This window comes from Macrotis lagotis, chromosome 2 (assembly GCF_037893015.1).
Source record: "Macrotis lagotis isolate mMagLag1 chromosome 2, bilby.v1.9.chrom.fasta, whole genome shotgun sequence".
NCBI lineage: Eukaryota > Metazoa > Chordata > Mammalia > Peramelemorphia > Peramelidae > Macrotis > Macrotis lagotis.
Window position 1 is genome coordinate 195,336,582 of NC_133659.1, and position 22,888 is coordinate 195,359,469.

A 22,888-nucleotide genomic window follows, 5' to 3' on the forward strand; every position below is an offset into this window, starting at 1 on the left:
AAAGAACAATAAGAATTCACTTTTCTTCAGCAAAGCACTCTTCACAATAAAGGAAAGAGTGAAAGATTATTCCCATTTAACAGTAAAGGACAACAAAGGTCATGGAAGTTATGGTTTCACTGATATCTCACAGCTAGTATATGGAAGACCCAGGATTTGAACCCAATCTCCTCAGTATCCAGAGCTCTTTCTACTCCATCACAAGGTTCCATAGAAAAACATTTCTCTTCTTTTTATTAGACTGTATCCTTACTTACTGCCTGCCTACTCTTTTATACAACAGTTAACTGGTGAAGTGGACAGAGCATCACAACTGAAGTCTCTTCTTTGTGAGTTCAAATCCAGCCTTAGATACTTACTGTGTGACCCTGGAAGAGGCACTTAACTGGAAAAGATATTTTGTCTGTTTCCTCATCTGTAAAATGAGCTGGAGAAAGAAGTTGGCAAATACTCTAATAACTTTGTCAAGAAAACCACAAATGGGGGCAGCTAGGTGGCGTAGTGGATAAAGCACCAACCCTGAAGTCAGGAGGAGGACCTGAGTTCAAATCAGACCTCAGACACTTAATAATTACCTAACTGTGTCTCCTTGGGCAAGCCACTTAACCCCATTGCCTTGCAAAAACTAAAAAAAAAACAAAAAACAAAAAAACCCACAAATGAGGTCATAAAGAGTTGGACACAACTGAAAAACAATTCCTTTATAATCTTCAAGATTATAAGAATAGTAATGAATACACAGTCACATTTGAATGGTGTCCACAGCAATGGACAGTTAGGTAGAATAGGCTGTCCCCGATATGTGGAATCCATTTCCTTCCACAAGTCTACCTTGGCTTATTCCAAGTCCTTCTAAAGTCCAGCCTTCCTAAGTTTCCTCATCTCCTGTCATTAGTGTTCACTCCTTCAAATTGCCTCTGTTTACTTATCCATGTACCCAGACGGCTCCTTTCTCTAGGATGTAAGTTCCAGGAGGGCAAATGCTGTTTAAGGATTATTTTCTTTGTATCCCTAGCTCCTAGTTCAAAGTTTTGTACAACCTTAATGAATTGTATAAAATGAAATTAATTTTGAGTGAGAGGAAAATTCTCTTTTATATATATTTAATTCTTGGTCTCTCCCTTTATCCAGGTTCTCTTACTCCCAGTTCTACACACATTGTCTCTCCTTGCTACAGGACTTAGTAAATTCAACCAATATTTAATGGACTCTTACTATGTCTGTCTTATGCATATCTCAACTTGTCTCTGGATTTCCTGGAGACAGAGAGAGGGAGAGAGAGAGGGGGAGAGAGAGAGAGGAAAATGTATGTGTATGTGTGTGTGTGTGTGTGTGTGTGCGCGCGCGCACGTGTGTGTACTCATGGGTGTGCAAACATCCTTTTAGGTAGATGGACAAGAGCCATTTAACTGAAGCCCTTTTTACTTAGGAAGATGGAAACTCAGGCACCTATATCTTTCCCTAACCCTCTACTGGCTCTGGGCTCATTTGTCAACAATCTACTTGCTCAGGATCCCTCTAATTCTAGTACCTCTAGAGTTAGATTGAAGAACTGATCTTGGTCCCAAAAAGGAGAGAATGGCACTGACTCCATATTATGACTCAATTCTGGAGCTAGCTTAGTTCCCTTTCTATTCAATTATGGGTCTAGTTCTTCTGTCTTCTGAGAAAACTTTATTCATTTATGGGAATAGTGAGAAAACTTTATTGCATTATTTGAACCTAGCCCCGTGTGCCAAGGAAGCTGGACCACCTCTATCAGTTATGCTGACCAGAAACTCAGATTCAAAGATTGATGCAAAAAAATTTCCTCACAATTATACATCTCAAGCACTCAAGCAACCCACCTGTCTTATCTGAAAACTTGCCCATACTGGTCAATCAGTTACTTTTTCCTTGTTCAGTTGATTGGACACAGATACTTGGAAGAGATCTCTTTTTCTGATTTCTGATTTGCACTTGTTGCTCTGTCCTTTCCCAACTATGGAAATTCACTCATCCTTTCCCAACTTGGAAAGCCCCTAATCTTTCCTCTAATTACCTCATCTTGTATCCTGGTTTAAATCTTATTAGTTGATTTTTTTAATGCATTAAAAAAAAACTTGTATTCAGAGTCCAGTGCCAAACTAAAAAGACCTGGTCTTGATTTGTTATGCAATTTGCATGCATTGCTTAATAAATCAATACACTAGAAGCCTGAACCTTTGCTTCCTCAGTTCTTTTAGATTTCATCCATCACAGTGAGTAGGCAAGGAAGATGAAAAATAGGAAATGATAGGGGATAGTTAGGAGAATCCTAAGAATTGAAGGGACAAGAGAATGAAGGACAAGGCTCCCTAAAAAACAGCCTTGGATGATTTTATCCAAGGTTATCATTTTATCATCATTTATAAGCTCATGATTTGAAGGCATGTCTTGGGGACTAAATGTTGGAATAGTATAAAAATAGAGTAATGAAAGGAAAGTTTCACTCATCCTGGACCTGGGAAGGAAGCCTGGTTTGTCCAACTCTGGGCTAGCATTGCCCCCATGTGACCAGATTGGGTAATAACAACCCCTAGTCCATTGGCAACAGAAAACTAATATCTCAATAAAAATTAAGCATTTTCCTTAAAAAAAATTATTAAGAATAATAATTGTTTATTGACTTCATATCCCCAGAGTCTATCATTGTTCCTGGTTCTTAGTAAGGCTTGATAAATCCTTATTCTTACGAATTTAATATATAAATATATTACTAATCTCTTCTGTGGGATGGATACATATCGCATCCCTCAAAATATAAAGACAATTCTTCAATTCAAAACATACACAGAAAAGCACCATTTCTCTCTACACATCACTCTTTGCTGGTCCTGAAGTTAGAAAGATTTGTATTCAAATTTCTGCTCAGACACTAGCTGTGTGGTCCTGAACAAGTCATCTATGCCTCTCTCTGCCTCAGTTTCCTCACCTGCAAAATAGAGATAAGGGCAAATCAGGTGTCACGGGGATAGAGTGCTAGACCTAGAGTCAGGAAGTCTCCTCTTCCTGAATTCAAGTCTAGCCTCAGACACTTAGTAGCTATGTGACCCTGTGCAATTCACTTAATCCTATTTGCCTCAGTTTCCTTATCTGTAAAATGAGGTAGAGAAGAAAATGACAAACTAGTCCAGTATTTCTTCCAAGAAAACCCCAAAAGGAGTTACAAAAAGTCAAATACTCCTGCCAAATAACTAAACAACAAAAACAGCACCTATTTCATAGGGTTCTTCTAAGGAACAAATGAAATAATATTTATAGAGCATAGCACAGTGCCTAGCATATAACTGGCACTTAATAAATGCTTATTTCCTTCCTTTCCCCCCCTCCAAAGAGTCTTATTCCATCCATCATTCTATTTTCAACATCCTTGACTTCTCTCTCCAGTAGCTTCTTCTTGACTTTCTTCAATAAAATTCAGGGTTCCTTTTTGAAATAGCATCCCTATACTTTGGACTTCTAGCAACCCATCTTGTATCTTCAACCTTCTATACACCAAATTCCTCCAAAGTTCACTTCTTCCATGTCCATTACTGCCCAAGGTGCCCTTCCATCAGCCTCCAGTCATCTGACTCCCAGACCTACTCTTAAGCTACAATTACACTGTACTAAAGTCACCATAGAATTCCTTATTCCCAGAGGTAGTGATTTTTTCCTTTGTGCAGCATCTGGCAGTGGTGGCAACCTTCCTCTTTTCCTTTAATATAGGATCACAGATTGAAAGTTGTCACTTTAGAGGGCCATCTAATTCAATTCCTTTACAGATAAGGAAATTGAGGCACAAAGAGATCAACTTGTCCAAAGTTACACAGGTAAGAAATAGCAGAACCAGGATTTGAACCACATCCTCTGATGCCCAATATACACTCTTTCCATTGTACCATTGTCTCTCCCCTGCTGCAAGACTCAATAAATTCAGCTGATATTTAATGCAGTCCTACTGTGTATGTTTATGCATGTCTTGTCTGGTTTTACCGGAGAGACAGAGACAGAGAATATGAATGTATGTGTGTGTGTGTGTGTGTGTGTGTGTGTGTGTGTGTGTGTCCTGTTAGATGAACTAACATCCTGTTAGATGTCTTGTCAGTGTCTCCACACACTCCCCCTCTCCCCACTGTTCTCTGGGGTCTTAATCTGTTCCAATTTACTCCCCCTTTCCCCAGGATTGAACAATAGCACCTTTCTATAACAATTCTCATTCCAAATCCTTATGGTGGTTGGGGGTGAGGTGTGTGTGATGTACCTCAGTCCTTCTAGCTCTCAGACTCTGAACTATAGTAAGCACCCCTGCTTTAAGACTCTGTATAACTAAGACCCTACACTCGGTTCAAAGGAAAACTGCGTTGTGGTTTATATTTATTGAAAACCAACTGTACTACCTTGGGAAGCAATCTATCTTTCAGGCTTTGGAGTGAGAATCCCACTAAAGTTCACTAACCCTGCTCACGTTTTCCTTGGCAACTAGAAAAATTGCCCCTTTGTCTATCCCCCACCTACCCACCCACCAATTGAGTAAGAAGGACCCCTAAGGCCAACAAGCTCTGCCCCTCCCCCTAAAGGAAAAAATATTGTGAGGGGAAGCATGCTTTGGATCTATGAGCTTAGAAAACTGCCCAGGGTTAATCATTGATTCTGGAACCATCCTTATCTCCCATTGGCTACCCAAGGGCACAACCCTCTTGGCTGAGGCCTAGACCCTGTGCCTGGGGACACTAAGGGGCCATCCCACTGAGGGACATGATAGAGATCAATACCAGAGGCGCTTCAGGGTCATTTTTGGAGGATGGAGGTACAGAAGCAATATGCACTCATTGGGGTAAGGGCACAGCAGGAAAAGGCCCCTTAATGAGCATTTTCTCCCTTAGAAAATTCTTTGGCAGTCACTGGGTACTGATCCAGAAGAAGGAATTCAATTAAACCCAAGAAAATAAGTTTATGAAAGTGTAGAGTGTACAGTGGAAAGACCCCTGATCTTGGAGCCAGATGACATAGGTTCAAGGGCCCACTTGGATATTTGTTAGCTTTGTTTGTGGACAAGTTATTAGATCTAAGGATCAGTTTCATCATCTGTATAATAATACTTATCCTACATTACCAAACAATAGTGAAGAAAGTGCTTAACAAACATCAAATTTCCTTGTAGTTTCCAGTCTGACAGAGATGTAGCCTCTACCCTCAAGAAACTCTTATTTTGAGAGGGGAGATATCTTTGTTCTGGTGGAGTTCCAATCTGGTAAGAGAGACAGCTGTAGCCCAGTCCAAGGAAATAGGCATTATTAGTCCTTTTAGAGAAGCCATTCTCTGCCTTCAGTAAACTCCTGGCTGAGAGGGAGGGGATAGCTCCTGGTCCCAAGGAGTTTGTATTGGGTGAGGGAAAATAATGACCTCTCCCTTCATTTTTGAATATAGGTAAACAATCCCAGACCTCAGAGTGAAGATGGAAGCACGGTCCCTGCCCTAAGGGTGCTCCTTGTCTGAAAGGGAAAATTGGATTCCTGCTCTGGACAGACCTAGGCACAAAGACAAGAGTCGACCTTCTAGAGTGGGTTGACCCCTTTTACCTTGAACCAGACCCAAGTTTCTCCCATACTTAAAAAAAAAAAAAAGACTACACCTTTCCATTCCCTCAAGCTATTTCTCCTCCCTCTCTCAGGCAAACTTTAGAAGATGTATAAATTTGTGTCTGCCATTTTTCTTCTTCCTCCATTTATTTCCCAATCCTTGATGATCTGGATTCTCTCCTCAGCATTCAACTGAAGCTGATTGCTCAATTTCAAAACCTGGTCTTTGCTCAATGGTCATCCTCCTTGACTAAACATTTTACATTTGTAATCAATCATTTGCTTCTTACCCCAGCCCCTAACTACAAGTATCCTTTGGAACCCTCTTCTCTCTCTACACTCTCAGTGACCTCATGGGTGTTTATCTCAGAATGCAAATGAATGTTCATATCTTTTGACCACCTTTCAATTGGGGAATGACTCAAATTATAATTTGACAAAGTTCTTTATAGATGAGATAGGTGACCTTTGAGAAACTGCCTATATATATATATATATTTTCCCTAAATCTCTGTTTTCCACATGGCCTTGGCCACATTTGTTTTATTTGAACAAAATATTTTTGTAATTAATTTATGTTAATGTAATTGAAATTATCCATTTTATACTTCACATTGCTATTTCTTATTTATTCATAAATTGTTCACTTACACATAAATCTGTTAGGTAAGTAGTGGTTATAGGTTCCATTTTCTTCAAATTTTCTTGTAATATCTCTATATCTAGGTCATGTATCCATGTTGATCTTTTCTTGTTAAATAGTGAAAGATATTGGTCCATGCCCAATTTCTTCCACATTGTTTTCTAGCTTTCCAAATAATCTTTATCAAATAATGAATTTTTATTACCCTAACTTGTTTTTACACTTGTCAAACACAAGGTTAGTATAGTCATTTGCTGCTATAAATTGTATGTTTATGATGTTCCACTGAGCTACCTTTCTATTTCTTAGCCAGTACCATAGAGTTTTAATTTTTATTTTTTAGGTTTTTGCAAGGCAAATGGGGTTAAGTGGCTTGCCCAAGGCCACACAGCTAGGTAATTATTAAGTGTCTGAGCTCAGATTTGAACTCAGGTACTCCTGACTCCAGGGCTGGTGCTCTATCCACTGAGCCACCTAGGTGCCCCAGTACCATAGAGTTTTGATAATTACTGCCTTATAATATAGTGTAAGATCTGGTACCACTAAACGTTCTTTTACATTTTTATTAGTTCTTTTAATATTCTTAACCTTTTGTTCTTTCAAATGAATTTTATTATTTTTTGACTCAGTAAAATATTGGTCCTCTACCCATATACAATATTTCCATATTATTATACAGGTGATGAAATTGATCCTTAGGTTTGTTTTGGCAGGTAAACTCCCAGGTATTTTAAATTATCTAAAGCAAATGATGAACAGCTCTAAATAACCCATTCACACCCCAGAATTTCAGTCTGGAATCATGAAACTGCCCAAAGGATATTTCAAACTGATATCCAAAGACATTTCAAAGGCAACATGTCCAAAATAGAATTTATTAGTCCCCCACTTCCAAACTTTCCCATTTCTGTTGAAAGAACACCATTGTTACAGTCTTGAGGTCCCTAACCTTAATAGTGTCAAACTCAAATACAAATGAAGTCACTAATCCATATATTAGGACCCTGTCAGACACATGTTGACTTCATTTTAAAATGTAATTTTTTCTCATTTTATCTTGTTTTTATTTATTGCATTAAATATTTCCCAATTTCATTTTAACCTGGTTCCACAGTAATTGGGAATGTTAGTGTTTGATACTTCTGCCTAATCTAGATTTCTCACACTGGGCCTAAAGTCAGGAAGTTCATATCTGGTCTCCAGCTTTGTGATCCTGAGCAAGTCATTAACTTCTGTCTACCTCCATTTGTTCAAATATAAAATGGAAATAACAGCATCCTACTTCCAAGGTTGTTGTGAAGATCAAATGAGATATCTGAAAGTACTCAGTGCCTAGAATATTAGTCATTTAATAAATGTTTCCTTCCTTCTTTTCCTCTGCTCAACAGCTCTCACATCCAACCCCATTTCTTTACTCTTCCAGCTACTTAGTTCAAGCCCTATCACTTCTCACTAGACCAGGCATTGACCTCCTAAGCAGTCTTCCTTCAACTTTCATTACACCAGTCTTTCCTCTGCCCAGCTGCAAAAGTGATTTTCCTCAAGCATAGATTTGTATATGTTAATGTCCTACTCAATAAACCCAGTGGCTGCTTATTAAGATCAAAGATTTCCTCCTGAAATCCTTAATAACCTGACCCCAAAATGTACTTTTCCAACCTCATTACACAATACTTCCCTTGGTCTTCTCTCTCTTTTTCTCATACAAATCACTCCATCATTCATCTCTAAGCCTTTATCTTCCTCCATAGATTTGAAATTTCCCTTACTCCCCTCCCCAATTGAATTCCTCACTTTTTTTTTTAAATGAAGCTCAACAGGCAAATTTCAGAAATAAACTTGTAAGATTTAAACTGATGCAAATTGAAGTGGAACCAGAACATTGTATACAGCAACAGTAACATTGTACAATGATCAACTGTGAATGATTTAGCTCTTCTCAGCAATACAACAATCCAATACAATTCCAAAATACTCATGATGGAAAGTGCTATCCCACATCCAGAGGAAGAACTGATGGAATCTGAATGCAGATTGAAGCACACCATTTATCACTTTCTTTATTTGGTGTGTTTTTTTCCCTTTATAAATTGTTTCCTCTTTCATGACTAATATGGAAATGTGTGTTATATGTGTGACACACACACACACATATAAATAAAATTGCTTACTGTCTTGGTGAGGGAATAAAGGGAAAATTTGGAACACAAATTTTAAGAAAAATGAATGTTAAAAATTATCTTTACATGTAATTGGAAAAAAGTAAAATATTATTTTAAAAAAGAGGAAGTTCAAGTACCACCTTCTATGAAAAGCCTTTCCAGATTACAAATACTAGTGCTTCCATTCCTTTTTACTTAACAACCTTCTATTTATTTTCATTTATTTTAATAATAGTAATTGGGCAGCTAGATGGCACAGTGGATAGAATCAGGAGGACAGGAGTTTGAATCCAGCCTCTGACACTTACTAGCTGTGTGGCCTTGGGCAAATCACTTAACCCTGATTGCATCGAATCCAGGTCCACCTCCAGTCATCCTGATTCATATCTGGCCACTGGACCCAGATGGCTCTGGAGGAAAAAGTGAAGCTAGTGACTTAGCACAGCAGCCCCTCACTCAAATCCAATTCATATGCTTCTCATGTTATTACCTTCCTGATGTCATGGTCTTCTTCTCAAACATTAGTAATTAGGAAAATAAATGATTATTTAAAAAATAATAATAGTTAATACTCACATGGCATCAAATATCTGCCATACATTGTGCTGAACACTTTACAGAGATATGTTTTGTTATTAACTCTACTTTGCAGTTTAAGAAACTGAGGCAAATAGGCTAAGTGACTAGCTAGTAAATATCTGAGGCTATATTTGAACTCAGGACTTTCTGACTCCAAACTCAGTACTCTGTCCACTGCATCACCTAGCTTCTTTTTATAGTTATCTTGCACATATGTGTGCATAGATGAGTATGAATATATATATGTAGATATAATCTAAGTGTGTATGCATGTATATATGTGTATTCAATCATTTTTAATTGCCTGATTATTCATGACCTCATTTGAGATTTTACTGGCAAAGATACTAGAGTGTTTGCTATTGCCTTCTCCAACTCATTGATGAGGAAACTGAGACAAAACAGGGTAAAGTGATTTGCCCAGGGTCACTCAGCTAGTAAGTATCTGGGTTATATTTGATCTCAGGAAGATGAGTCCTGCCTTCAGACCCAGTACTCTCCATTGCCCCACCTAGCTGCCCATAGATACAGACATAAATACTTGTGTCTCTGTTAGAACATAAGCTATTTAAGAATATAAATGGTTTCAACCTTTGTATTTGTGTCCCCGAAGTTTAGCACACTGGTTGCCACATGGTAGGTATTTAATAAAGTCTTGGCAATTGACTGACATCAGTCAATAAATATATTAAGCAAAATATAAATACATACACATGCATTAGATGTACAAATATACACATTTGTGTATGTATGTTTATATATGTATATATCTAGATATATCCAGGTACTGTCCTAAACCCTGGAGATACAAAGAAAGGCAAAAGGTAGACTCGTTCTCAAAGGAGTTCACTAATGGGGGAGACAACAAGCAATTAGGTATGAACAAGTCATGTACATAGACTATAGTTATATACATAGAATAAAATCAACAAAAGTATTAGAATTAAGGATTGGGAAAGGCCTCATGTAGAAAGAGGGAAGAATTTTAGCTGGGAATTAAAGGAAGCCAAGGCTTCCTGGAAGTGGAGAGAAAGAGGGAGAGTCTTCAAAGCATGAGGAACTGCAAAGAATTCCTGTCAAGGGGAGAAGAGGAAAGAAAGGAGGGTTTAGGGATTCAAGAATGGCTTTCTGAAGGTGATTATATTTCTGGGAGACTCAGGACTCTGGGGAAAAGGGGGAGAAGAGGATCCTGATACAGTGGAATACCTGATGCCAAAACTCTCAAAAAGAAGACTAGTCTAAGTTTTCAGACCAGCTGGGTGGGGTTTGTCAGGCAGGGGAAGGGAATAAATCAGACTGTGCCTCTAAGACAAGGGGGAAATAGCTGCAGGAGGTGGCCAGGGCTAAGGAAGGGGCAAAATTGTCAGTATTATGGGTGTCTGGGTCAGGAGCAAGTTGATTCTAAGTATATTGGGGGCCAGGATGGGGCAGAAAGGAGGGAGAAAGAAAAAGGGAGAGAGAATGAGTAGAATGGGAACAAACCATTAACAGCTAAATCCTTGATGATTTACTCAACTCCCTGAATTCTCAAGCAGGAAATAGGAAAAATCAAATCCAGTTAATTAGAAGTACCACATGGTTCTTCCTCCTCTCCCTCCCTTTCCCTAAACTCCAGGTGAGGACAGCAAGTGATAGAAATACAAACTGGAACCTATGTTTACCAGGGGAAGGCAGGGAGATTTAGGAAATGACTCGTGTCATTGTTCTAGTAGCCACTCAGCCTTTGAGAGTAGGACCTGGGGGGCCGTCCCACAGCCAGACAATTCGGACTTCCAGGGAAGAGTGGAGGCCCACAGAACTTTGGAGAGAGTTGATCTTTGAATCCCCCCCACCCCCGCCCCGCCATTCTCCTCTGGTCCGCTCCTCATTCCCTGTGTTCCACATCCTTTTCCCTTCTCCCCTCCCTATCCTTGATTCCTGTCCTAATCCTTGTCCCAGTCCTCTGCTCTCTGCACTCTGCTCCCCTCCCCCCGGTCCACAGGAACAGGTGAGTCCTCAATTCCCAGTCTCCCCTTAATCTTCTCTAATTGTGAAATTCTCCCTTAACCCCTTCGACCCCCAGCTCCTCTCGCACCTGTCCTCAATCTCCTCTCCCTCGACCCCACCCCGCCGCCAGGCTTTTCTGACCCAGTCTCCCTTCCGGTTCAGTTCCTGGAACCGACTCTGGCAGCGGATCAAAGGCAGCCCCGGTCCCCCGCCTTATCTCAGGGGCCACATGACTTAGGACTTGGTTGTGTGTTGCCTCGGGGGGAGGGGCGCCGGGGATGGGACACCCGCGTGGCCCCTCTCCCGGCCCCGCCTCCTGACCTCGCCCCAAATAGGTCACCGGAGCTGGATCGGCGCTCCGCCTTTCACCCCAACTCAGCAGAGAACCCCGCCTTCCAGGTACTCCAGACCTGAACCCCGCCCCCTTGAGGATTAAGAGTCCCCTGGGAGCCGGTACCGGGTCCATACTGTGGCAAGCTGGGGGGGACAAAGGGGTTGCTATGGCGACAGCTCCGGGGACTCGGACCCTGGCCGGAGTAGCAGCGGCTGCGGTGATAGGAGCAGGGGCCGGGCCAAGTGCGCGACTCCGGCTTCTGGGGGGTGCCCGCGGGTTCAACAGTAGCGCCAGGCGCCGGGGATCCGGGGGCGCCAGCCCCGGGCGCCGCCTCAGTACCGCCCGGGTTCGGACCCAGCTGCCGCGAGAGGAGGCCGAGCGCGGTTCCGGAGGGGCGATAGGGGACAAGGGCCCTCCTCCGGGGGTGGGTCCGCCTGCCGCCCCCACGCTCCGAGGCCCAGCGGCCCGCGCCGCCGCCCGCCGTGAGCCCGCCGCCCGCCGTGAGCCCGCCGCCGCGCTCCAGCCGCTCGCTGGTCCAGCGGGACATCCAGGCGTTCCTGAGCGAGTGCGGGGCCAGCCCCGGGGAGGCGAGGCACTGGCTCACCCAGTTTCAGACCACCCACGACTCGGCGGACAAACCTTTTGCCATCATCGAGGTGAGAAGGAGCCGACATTGGCGTTTGGCGACAGGAAACCCTGGCTTCTCTCTGCTTGGGGCCAACAGGGCAAAACTGATGGGGCTTATGCTGGAAGAGGGAAGGAGGCTGTCCCCTAACAGGCTATTTGGAGACAACAGTCGCCATGGGGCATTAGTGCAGTCACCTGAGTGCAGGGCACCTTTGGCCCCTGCAAACGGGCCGAGTGAGGGAGGTAGAAAAGTATCCCAGCTGCAGGTCCGTCTTGAGAGATCTCTTTGGCCGACCACTGACTGTTAGGGTAGTGATGGAGGGAGAAGTAAGGCAGCAGGTAAGTACTAGAGGACACCATGTGAGAAACACAGAAACCAGTGGTGTTGGGAAGGAGCTGGAAAGGGGTTGGATTCAGAGGCACTGGCAATTGAGAAAGGAAAAACAGGACAGAACAACAGTCTGCCTGCCCTTGGCCCACCCCCAACCAGTGCCCCACCTACTCTGCCCTATGGGGTCCAAGGCCACCTCTAAAGGGGGAGGGGAATGTTGAAGGAACAGGAGGATGAGATTGGGGGGTGGGGAGACCGAAGGGCAGAGCAGCAGTTCAGGAATGAAGTGCAAGACTAATCAGAGCCCTGGGGACTGGCATATGGTCTGGGAGGAGGAAAAGGGAAGAATTCTGGAAGATGCAGCTGAAACCTCCAGAGACTTAGGGATATACTAAGGGGACCCAATGGCTATAGTATGGGCTGGGGGGAGGATAGAACTCCAAGGAGAGACACCAAGGACTGGGGACAGGACAAAGAGGTATAGATGGCAATGGACAACTTGACAGACAGCAGCAGAGGAGAGAATGTAGGTATGAGGATGCTGGTGTATAGACATCTGGAGAAATGAGGATGTTGGAATTACACAGTGAAAGGTTCAGACATCAAGGATCCCAAAAGCAGTAGCAACACTGGGTCTCATAAGAGTGAGAATGGATGGGAGGGGGCATCTTCAAAGCTCTCATCACCTCCTCCTCTAAAGGTGGATGAAGCTGTGTTCAGGTGTACAGAGGCGGTTCTAAGCCTGGCCTTCGCCCTGGCATTCTTGCAACGGATGGACATGAAGCCACTTGTGGTCCTTGGACTCCCAGCACCCACTGCACCCTCTGGCTGCCTTTCCTTCTGGGAGGCCAAGGCCCAGATGGCTCAGAGCTGCAAGGTCCTTGTGGATTCCCTGCGCCACAACGCAGCCACGGCTGTGCCCTTTTTTGGGGCAGGGTCTGTGCTGAGCGCTGCTGAACCTGCCCCCCAGGCCACGTAAGGACCTTTCATTTCCACACCCACTGCTCCCCAGGCACCTTCAAGCTTCCTTCCTACTAGCCAGCACTAATGACTCTGTACCAAAGATATAGTCCCCACCCTCTGAGGTCCATGGATGCTGGGTCTCTCCCCTATCAGTTATCACTCTCTAGCTCTACTTTGCAAAGCCATACCAGGTAACTAGGACCCTCCCTTCCTAAGCCCACATACCTGCCAGCCTGCCATTTCCCCACACACCAGAGGAGCTTGATCTTTTTCCCATCTGTGCTTCCTGCTCCCAGAGTCATGGAACCCCAGACAGCTGAGCCCCTACTGCAACTCTTACCTGCAGCTATGGTGGCATTGTCTCTGTGGAGACAGACCTGCTAAAATGGTGTCTGGAGTCGGGTAGCATCCCCATCCTGTGTCCTATTGGCGAGACAGGTGCCCGTCGCTCTGTGCTGCTCAACTCCTTGGAGGTCACTGCTGCTCTAGCCAAGGTTCTCTTGCCTACCAAGATCATCTTCCTCAACACTGCCGGGGGCCTCCGGGATGCCAATCAGAAGGTAGATTGCAGCCATCTTGCCAAATCTCCATTCTTCTATCTTTTCACCCCACCTCAACTTCAGGAACTTGGGTCTTGATCCCCAGCTCAGAGCTGTTCACCAAAGTGAACAACTTATTTGGATTGTTCCTTGTCTAGCCCCTTTTGCTTACTTCCCATGTCTCACCTTGCACTTGTTTCCTATGGGTTCAGGGATGCCCAGAACCCCACCCTGAGTCAGGTTGACATGTAGAAAACTTAAGATCAGACCAGCCTCTAAATTTTTTTAAAGTTATTCATTGCTTTTTGTTTTTATGCTAGTCATTTTCTTTAACATCCTATATTATGTCCCCATCAAACCTTTCTATATAACAAAGAAAAAAAAGCATGTTAATTGAACCGACAAGACAACCATGTCTCATAACGAAGGGAAATGCTTTACCCAAGACCAAAGTCCCCAACATGTCCAGTCTTTCATTAGTATGTAAATGGTTCTTTTGGTTCTGTTCTAGTTGTCATATCATGTGACTAGCCTTGAATGGGGGGGGGGTACACCATGGAAAAAGGAATCAATAAGATGACTGGGAAATCACTTGGAGGGATCAATGTGGAAAGTTCCTGAGAAAGATTGGAGCTCAGAGAAAGGAGCTAGCGATAGGGTCGTTGTCATGCTCTCTCCGGACACTAGGTTCTGAGTAATGTGAACCTGCCGGCTGACCTGGACTTAGTGACAAACGCCCAGTGGGTGAGCAGCAAGGAGAGGCAGCAAATTCGGCTTATTGTGGATGTGCTGGGCCGGCTATCCCACGACTCCTCAGCTGTTATAACATCTGCCAATACCTTGCTCACAGAACTCTTCAGCAACAAGGGTAAGCCTAGCTAGGGAGGAAAGATCTACCAAATATGGGTATGAGGGGAAGCTAGGTGGCACAGTGGATAGAGCACCGGCCTTGGAGTCAGGAGTACCTGGGTTCAAATCCTGTCTCAGACAATAATTACCTAGCTGTGTGGCCTTGGGCAAGCCACTGAACCCCATTTGCCTTGCAAAAACCTAAAAAAACAAAAATAAATAAAAATAAAAAACAAATATGGGTATGAGTGATACTTACAGAATTCCAGTGGTCACATAAGACGGGCAAACAATGATGAATAGCAACACACCAGGCAGAACTCCTTTGGTCACTAACTTCCCACTCTAGTTAATTCCTATGAACCCAAGGGGGGGGGGGGGAAGCAGTGACTAGCATGAGGAGATCCTGTAATGGGAAGATAAGCTGTACTAAAATGGAAATGGGGTTAAGGAGAGATGCTTTTTCAGGCTATATCAGCATCATATTCCATTTGCTTGCTGGAGGAGTTAGGAAAAATCAGTAGTCCATTGAGTAGATAACAGAGCAAGGGGAGCAGCCTTGGAGGAAGAGGGGGAAGTAGGCAGTTTAATTGCCCCTGTCATCTCCTTGTTCCAGGGTCAGGGACCCTCTTTAAGAATGCTGACCGGATGCTTCGAGTAGAAAGCCTAGAGAAGCTGGATCAGAAACGACTGGTAGATCTTGTAAATGCAAGTTTTGGCAAGAAGCTTCGGGATGACTATTTGGCCTCTCTTCGACCACGGCTGCACTCCATTTACTATTCTGAAGGGTGAGCCAAGGCAGTCATGCTATGCCTAGATTCTGGGCTCCTGAAGGTATTGGAAAGGGGCTGAGGCAAAAGAGAATGAGCGGAAAGATAGAGGACTGTCTTTGTAAAGAATCTGATCTGAGGAAGCCTGGGAAATGTTGACAAGCCTCACAGGCCAATAAAAGGAGCGCACCAAGAAGCTCTGATGAGGTTGAGGTTGATAAGGATAGAAAGTCTGACTTTGTCTCACTCACCCTGGCCCCAGGTACAATGCTGCAGCCATCCTGACCACTGAACCTGTTCTGGGAGGCACCCCATACCTGGACAAGTTTGTGGTGAATTCAAGTCGAAAGGGCCAGGGCTCAGGCCAAATGTTATGGGAGTGCATGCGGCAGGACTTGCAGCGACTTTTCTGGCGATCCCGTGTCACCAATCCCATCAACCCCTGGTAGGCACTGTTTATATTTAAACTCTTAAATGAGACACTAGATGGATCAATTAGTCCAGATTCATTATTTGACCAACAAGAACTCCAAAATACCAGAAAACCATTGTCACACAGCAAGTTAGTGACAAGGAATTAGAATCAATTTCCTGCCTCTGGGCCTAATGCATTAAGATTATACTATATTATATATGGGTGATACCATGGGCTACTGTACCCATAATAGTTCCTCCAGGTTCAAGCAGCAGATACTATTGCCATCAGAGAACTGGCAAGCCTCTCAGATTGACCCTATGGCCTGGACTTCCTTCATCCCTTCCAGGTACCCCAATGTCATTTCTGTATGCCAAGAGAGGCATCCTTATTGCAGTTCCAGAGCTCAAGGGTTCTCCAGAGATCATAGCATCTACCCATCCCCTTTCTTTTCACATCCCTATTGGAAAGGAACAACATATTCATAGACTTATCTAGAAATGACATTTCTTAAGGGCCAGACTCTAAAGTGATTGGTGCTTACAAGATAGTTACAAAATTCAGTTTCATGTAGCAAAAGGGAAAATATTCACTGTGATGCCTTATGCCTAGAAACCTATATTTAGGCACTTTGGCAGCCTGTTCCCAGCTTGATCTCTGGATTCTGAAGTCTGGATTCTGCTCCTGGCCCCTCTCAGCTAAACTTTTCCTGAACACTACACTCACCCTCTCAGAAAGCAACCAAGTGCCTCTGATTCCCCAGGTCCTACTCCTTCCTACCTTAAGCCCAACTGTGATACTCACTCTCCTACTTAATAAACTCTAGCTCTATTCAAAGCTTTTGCCTCTAGGAAGCATACTATATATGTATGGTACTGGAATACACACACGCGTGCGTGTGTGTGGCTGAATAGCAGATGCACAAACTTGCAGCATCTGAGAGATTTTTTAATACTAATTCAACGATTTCCTCCACCAAATAAGATTCCTTTCCATCCTTCTAGACCAGGTCTGTGTATTCTTTAACAGATTTACTTTGTAATCCAATATACTGCATTTTATGAATTTAAAAACATGATTCTAAAGAGTCAAGAGGTTTACCCAGACTGTTACTGACAGGATCAGTCTATAGCACCAAAAATGGTTAAGAATTCCTACCCTAATCTTGCTTCTACCTGGCTCTGCCCTGCCCCTCGCTCCTGGCTGTGTTCTGCTAGATTCTTTCTCACATGCAAGAAGCAAGAGAATTATTGTTCAAGGGAACAACCTGCCTAGATAGGAGGGAGGCACTGAGGCTAAACCAAGATATTGAGGGGGCATTAGTATTTCAAAACAAAAACCCAGCTCCTAGTTGAAGCATGGCACTAGCCTGAATGAGAGCAGTGACCCTATTCACTGACATGTCCAACCACTACTCCTTTACCACCCCAGGTATTTTAAGAATTGTGATGGCAGCTTCTCCAACAAACAGTGGATCTTCTTCTGGTTTGGCCTGTCTGATATCCGGGACTCCTACGAGCTTGTTAACCATGCCAAGGGCCTGCCCGATTCCTTCTGCAAACCTGCCTCTGACCCAGGCAGCTGACAGGACTCGTCAGCCCTTTGGCGCAGCCCAACTGAGTGTGCAGCCAAGAGCCAAGCTGAAGCGGTGGTCCCAGGGAAGTTAGGAGGCAGGCCCAGACTTGCTGGCAGAGAAACTGGCCAGAAATCTGCCAGAAATTCCAAACCAAGTAGTATCTATTTTTTTCCATCTTCTCTGGGAACCGTGATCCTGTTGGGACTTCTACCCAAGGACAACCAATGTGTGGGTAAAAAAATGACCATCTCCATGTGTGATGAGGTTTCCTGTCCCCAGATATTAGTCTCGCCTCTCACTCCTAAAATTCACACTTAAGATTCGTTTCTTTAGCTCTAGTTTTTTTTTCTTGAGACTTATTTAAATGTTGGGCTTATTCAGCTCTTGGATTGGCATTAGGAAGTTGGGGAGGGGGAGGGAGATGACAAGACAGAACAAAATCCTGAGAGAAAAGGATCCAAAAAAAGCTCCTGGAGTTGGGGAGAAAAATAGCAAACTGGGAGTATTTTCAAAGTTAAACTCTGCTGACCACTGGAAGATTCCACTCCTGCCCTCTCTCTAAGCATTGTAATAAAGAAAACAAAATCCTAATGGAAAAAGGAAGAGCAGAAGTGATCCTCTCTACAGTTCCTAGTGACTTCAGGCCAAAAAACAGTCACTGCCCAATCAGGACAGTAGCAGGTCCTACTCTTTCTAAAGCTCAAGATCTATACCACCCTTCCAGAGCAATTAACATTTACCCTTTAAGAAGGGTTAAGGTAACATCAACTTCCAATATCAGCTGAAAGAGAAAGGAAAAGGCAGATCCATCTACTCAAATGACAGGCTGGATTTTGGTTTTTTGAGGATGGGACTATTTGTCAACAGCAAATAGACACTGAGGAGGCAAGGGCCATGAGTCCATCCCTGGCACTGTCAACCTTCCTTTCCTGCACATCTGGATGGAAATAAGTCCCTAACTCTTTGTTTACACAAGAAATCAGGTATCCATATATTCTTTCATAAATTTTTTAATGGTTATTTTTTAAAAAGGCTGGAAAATGTGGGGTGGGGGAATTAATTTGAATTGTAGGAGAAAAAAACAAAGTGGCCCATCAGGAAGAACTTAACTACAGAACAAGAATGGATTAGAACCAAAAGTTGTAAGCAGAGGTATCTTAGCATGCAATCTCTAAAAAAAGAGGGCAAAGTGGGAGGCTAATGCTAGAAGAGATAATCTAAGGTATAAAATCAGTACATCATATCAAAGGCGCCTGCAGGAAAACTAGAAAAGCAAACCCATAAATGTGTATAGAGTATTTATTTCTGGAAGGTGTGTGCTGACTGGGAAGCAAGGACAATGAAAGGGAGAAAGGTGCTCTTGCCCCGAGGGTACCCACCTCAAAATTTGGAACAAAGATGTGGTGGAACCTGAAAAAGGCTTCAATTAAAGTGGAAATAATAGGTTGGAAAACAGCCATGCTCTGAATCACCTTACCCAGCCCGGTCAAGAAGAAACGTTAAGCGAATTGGTGAAGGGGAGTGATAGAAACAGTTTTCTCCAGAAATCCAGAGAACACAAATAAAACTTAAAACTGGGCTGGATCAGTCTCCTTGGCTATTCTTGAGTCTGGTCCATGCTGTTCCACCCCTACCTCCACCCCCCACAAATACCATTATCAAAATGCTTTCTTCAAGAGCTTAACTATACTGGATATTGTATAAAAAGAAATATATACATCTGGTTCTTATCTTCTTCTGTGTCTCTGCTTCTCTTCTGGTCTGCTTCTGCCCCATCTAGCTTCTCCCTTCCTCTACCCACCTCCCCTGCCAGAATCCTTTCCTGATCTTCCCAGAGGTTCCTCTCCAGAAATAAATACTCCCTTCCTGGGTCACCCCATTCCAACTGCAAGGGCTTCTTCCTTTCTCTTAAAGTGCATTTCCTAGGGGGTCAAGGTAAAGACCCTTTTTATACCAATCATCACAAAAGGATTTTTGGTTTTGGTTTTTTTTTTAAAGCATAAATAAACAGCCTGTAGAAGAAAATTCCCTGTACCCCCCCCCCAAAAAAAATCTGCCCTTCTCACCCCATCCCTAATGAGTACCATTCAGCCATCTGTGGCCAGGATCACTGCAGCCCCAAAGATGCCCACATTCTCGCCAATGAGCTTCATCTGATTCCAGAACTCAACTCGCCGAGTGTTGTGCCAATAGATGATGTTTCCATCAATGAGGAGGATGATGAGAGGTAGCAGCACAGCCAGCATCTGAGCAGCCAGGGCCACATAGTAGCCAGAGAGGAAGGCCAACGCCAGGACACCATAAAGAATGAAGAGCAGCTGAAGTGTAAGCTCCCCTCCTGGGATGTGATTCAGATATGCCAGGCGATCTTCTTTGCTGTGCTGGAGGGAGTAAGCCTGGGGCGAGGGCAGGGGGAGGTCAGTAGTCTCTGAGACACAATATTACCCCTAACTGGAATACTATCCCCTCTATATCAAATTCAACTACTGATCACCCCTTTAGAGAGTCACTGATTCTTGTTGTCTTAAAATCTCTCCTCCTTTTCACCAACAAACCTCAAAAAAAAAAAAAAGTCTAAATTTACTTGAATTCTTCACTCCCCCATTATCCACTTAACTCCTTGCAACTGGAGTTCCCTCTTCCCTATTCTTTCCAAAACTATTTTCTTAGGGTCACTAATAATCTCCTAATTGCCAAATTAAATAGCAACCTGTCTTCATCCTCGACATCTCTAAAACATGACTTTACAGAAAACCACCCTTAATGAGTACCTTGTAAGTACTAGGTTTTCTCCTGGTTGCTACACACAAAACTCATTCTCTCTCATTCATTCATTCTCTCTCATTCATTCATTCATTCTCTCTCATTCATTCTCTCTCTCTCATTCATTCTCTCTCTCTCTCTCTCTTTTAATTTAAAGCAATGGAGTTAGGGGTGACTAGGTGGTGAAGTGGATAAAGCACCAGCCCTGGAGTCAGGAGTACCTGGGTTCAAATCCAGTCTCAGACACTTAATAATTACCTAGCTGTGTGGCCTTGGGCAAGCCACTTAACCTCATTTGCCTTGCAAAAACCTAAAAAAAAAAATAAAGCAATGGGGTTAAGTGACTTGCCCAAAGTCACACAGCTAGGCAATTATTAAGTGTCTAAAGTGGGATCTGAACTCAGGGACTCCTGACTTCAGGGCCGGTGCTCTATCCACTGTGCCACCTAGCTGCCCCAAAACTCATATACTCTTGACACTTTCTCTCCCACAATCCAGATATCAAGTGATAGTCACTTAACAGATATCTATCTTTACCTCTAGTGTCTGTCTCCTTCAATCTATCTTACCTGCCCCTGCCATAGGAATCAACCTCATGTACAAAACTGACATGACTTGCTGCCCAAAAAACCTTAGTGATTTCCACTGGCAAGTGCATCAAGCCCAACCTTCTGAGGCTGGTATTTGAGACCCCTTCTTTTTTATATATATTTCAATTCAATTCAACAAACATGTAATAAGTGTTTACTATGAAGACAAAAAGACAAAAACTAAATAGTTCCTGCCCAAAAGAAGTTTACATCCTCCTTGGATGAGGGAATCCTGCATGTACCCAGATATGTCAATACAAAGTATAAAAAAGGAATGCGCAGTCATTTTAAGAGGCAGAAAGTGCTAAACAAGAAAAGGTGTCTTGCAGAAGATGAACACTGAGCTGTTCCCTCAAGGAAATCAGAGGATCATAGTGAGGCATCTGAGTATGCATTCCAAGAATCATGGCAAAGGCATAGAGGCAAGAGATGGCACTAAATACATACTTTGTCTTTTAAACCAGACCTGTGTGTACAAAGATCATATAGCTTTTGGAGATTTTGAGGAATGAGTGTAAGTGGTTATTTTGCCTCTTCATTGTTCAAAGTGATAACTGTTAGCTATTGTACCTGATGCTTTTGTGGTTTGTCTTTATCATGTTTCTTTCAACTGTTTCATTTTAAGCTGACTTTACATAAAATAAAAATGGAAAGCAAAAAAATAAAAAAAAAAAACCAGACCTGTGGCTCCAACAATTGGAGGAGTATCTCAAGAAGGGGATTTCCCAATCAATGTCAATCAGTACATTCTCTGAAACTCGGTCTTAAACAGCTCAAAGAATCAGAAAATCTTGTAAAAAAGGCTGCATGATAAAAATAATGCTCTCATTATCCAGAGAAAGAACTGATAGTCAGAATACAAATCAAAGCATGCTATTTTTCGTTTTTTTATCTATTTCTTCTTTTAAAACATGAACAATATGGAAATTTTTACATGATTACACATATGTAATCTATTTCAAAGTGCTTATTGTCTTAGGGAGAGAGAAAATTTGGAACTCAATTTTTTAAATGAATGTTAAAAATTATTTTTACATGTAATTGGGGGGAAAAATACTATTTAAAAACAAAATCTTGGAAAATCACAGAAACATCCCAAAAAGGAGGCCTTCACAAGCCTGGGGATGGATGGTCATGGAACTGCCTAACTAAATATGAAGAAACCCATCCTATGAAGAATACAAGGATGAATCTTTCTTCCAGAGACTGGATAATACTTTCTGCTAGGCCACAGAGGAGTGACTGCAGATCAGAAGAAGCAGTAAACTAATCACTAGTTAAATCAGACGTCCCTGAAGCATGGCTAGTTGTTCCGTTGTTTGTGCCTTATCACTAAACCAAACTGTACATTCAACAAAAACAGGAGTAATGTCTTATACAAAATTTGATGTCAGCTAACAAAAATATAAAAGTGGAGAGAAAACGAGGAAGACTTGGTTTTTCAAGTCTTGATTTTGATCTCTATTAGCTCTGTGTCCTATACATTCACTATAGCTATAATTTACAAGTGTTGGTAATCTGTATAGGTAGAGGGAATCTCCACACCAAGAATTTCTTTTGCTGATGAAATCACAGGTCTGGACTCCTCCAAAAATATTTCAACACAGTTGTTTGACTCTAATATATGCCATGCCTTCCCATCTCCACCCCTGTGCCTTCTCATTATGCCCAATACAAACAATTCTTCCCACCACCATCCCTCAACCCCAGTAGAGTCTAGAACGCCCTCTCCCATCTGTGCTCTTGATAAATCACCCTTACCTTCAAGGCTTAGCTAGAGGGTGTCTACCCCTCAATGAAGCTTTTCTTGACCCACCCACTCTAAAGCTTTTTTTATGTACCTTATAGTGTTTTATGTTTTGTCTCCTTCCTAGGTCATAAGGTTCAGGTCATTAGGGACCAGGTTTTCTTTCTTTTTTTCTTTTTTGGTGTCTATTGCAGGGCATTTCATAGAGTAAGTCCTTAATAAATGTTTATTGAATATTCCAACTTTCCTGAGTAAAAGGTGTAGAATTCTGAGGCTGACCCATCAGCAGTAATTGCCCCAGAGAATAATCAGTCTGGAATTACCCCACTTACAACCTCATATAAGTCAGTCCATATGTGGGTCCCTGAACTGAATTAAAATTCTCTATAGCACAATCTAAGCTCAGGCTGGGATGAGGATAAGAAGCAACTT

At 42.8% G+C, this 22,888-nt stretch overlaps 3 protein-coding genes across 6 annotated transcripts in view; 1 reads left to right on the plus strand and 2 right to left on the minus strand.

Annotated features, from left to right (window-relative positions):
- Positions 1-13,187, minus strand: part of PPY (pancreatic polypeptide) — a 50,957-nt gene extending 37,770 nt beyond the window's left edge. The window contains exon 1 of the mRNA XM_074224277.1: positions 12,109-13,187. Within this exon, the coding sequence (XP_074080378.1) occupies positions 12,109-12,273 (165 nt within the window). The 5' untranslated portion in view covers positions 12,274-13,187. The remainder of the gene's footprint in view (positions 1-12,108) is intronic.
- TMEM101 (transmembrane protein 101) overlaps positions 1-22,888 on the minus strand; it is a 51,428-nt gene that overhangs the window by 26,003 nt on the left and 2,537 nt on the right. Inside the window, exon 4 of one of the 4 annotated variants that reach the window (XM_074224269.1) lies at positions 16,914-19,752. The exons of the other annotated variants lie outside the window; for them this stretch is intronic. Within the exon in view, the coding sequence (XP_074080370.1) occupies positions 19,444-19,752 (309 nt within the window). The 3' untranslated portion in view covers positions 16,914-19,443. Of the gene's footprint in view, positions 1-16,913; positions 19,753-22,888 lie in introns of those variants that run through there. 4 annotated transcript variants of the gene reach the window in all.
- NAGS (N-acetylglutamate synthase) lies at positions 10,832-19,337 on the plus strand. Its single transcript, XM_074224267.1, is given in 8 exon segments — positions 10,832-11,751; positions 11,753-11,942; positions 12,945-13,219; positions 13,554-13,767; positions 14,434-14,614; positions 15,212-15,383; positions 15,628-15,810; positions 17,212-19,337. Coding segments are annotated over 8 exon segments (1,668 nt in total). The 5' UTR covers positions 10,832-11,452; the 3' UTR covers positions 17,366-19,337.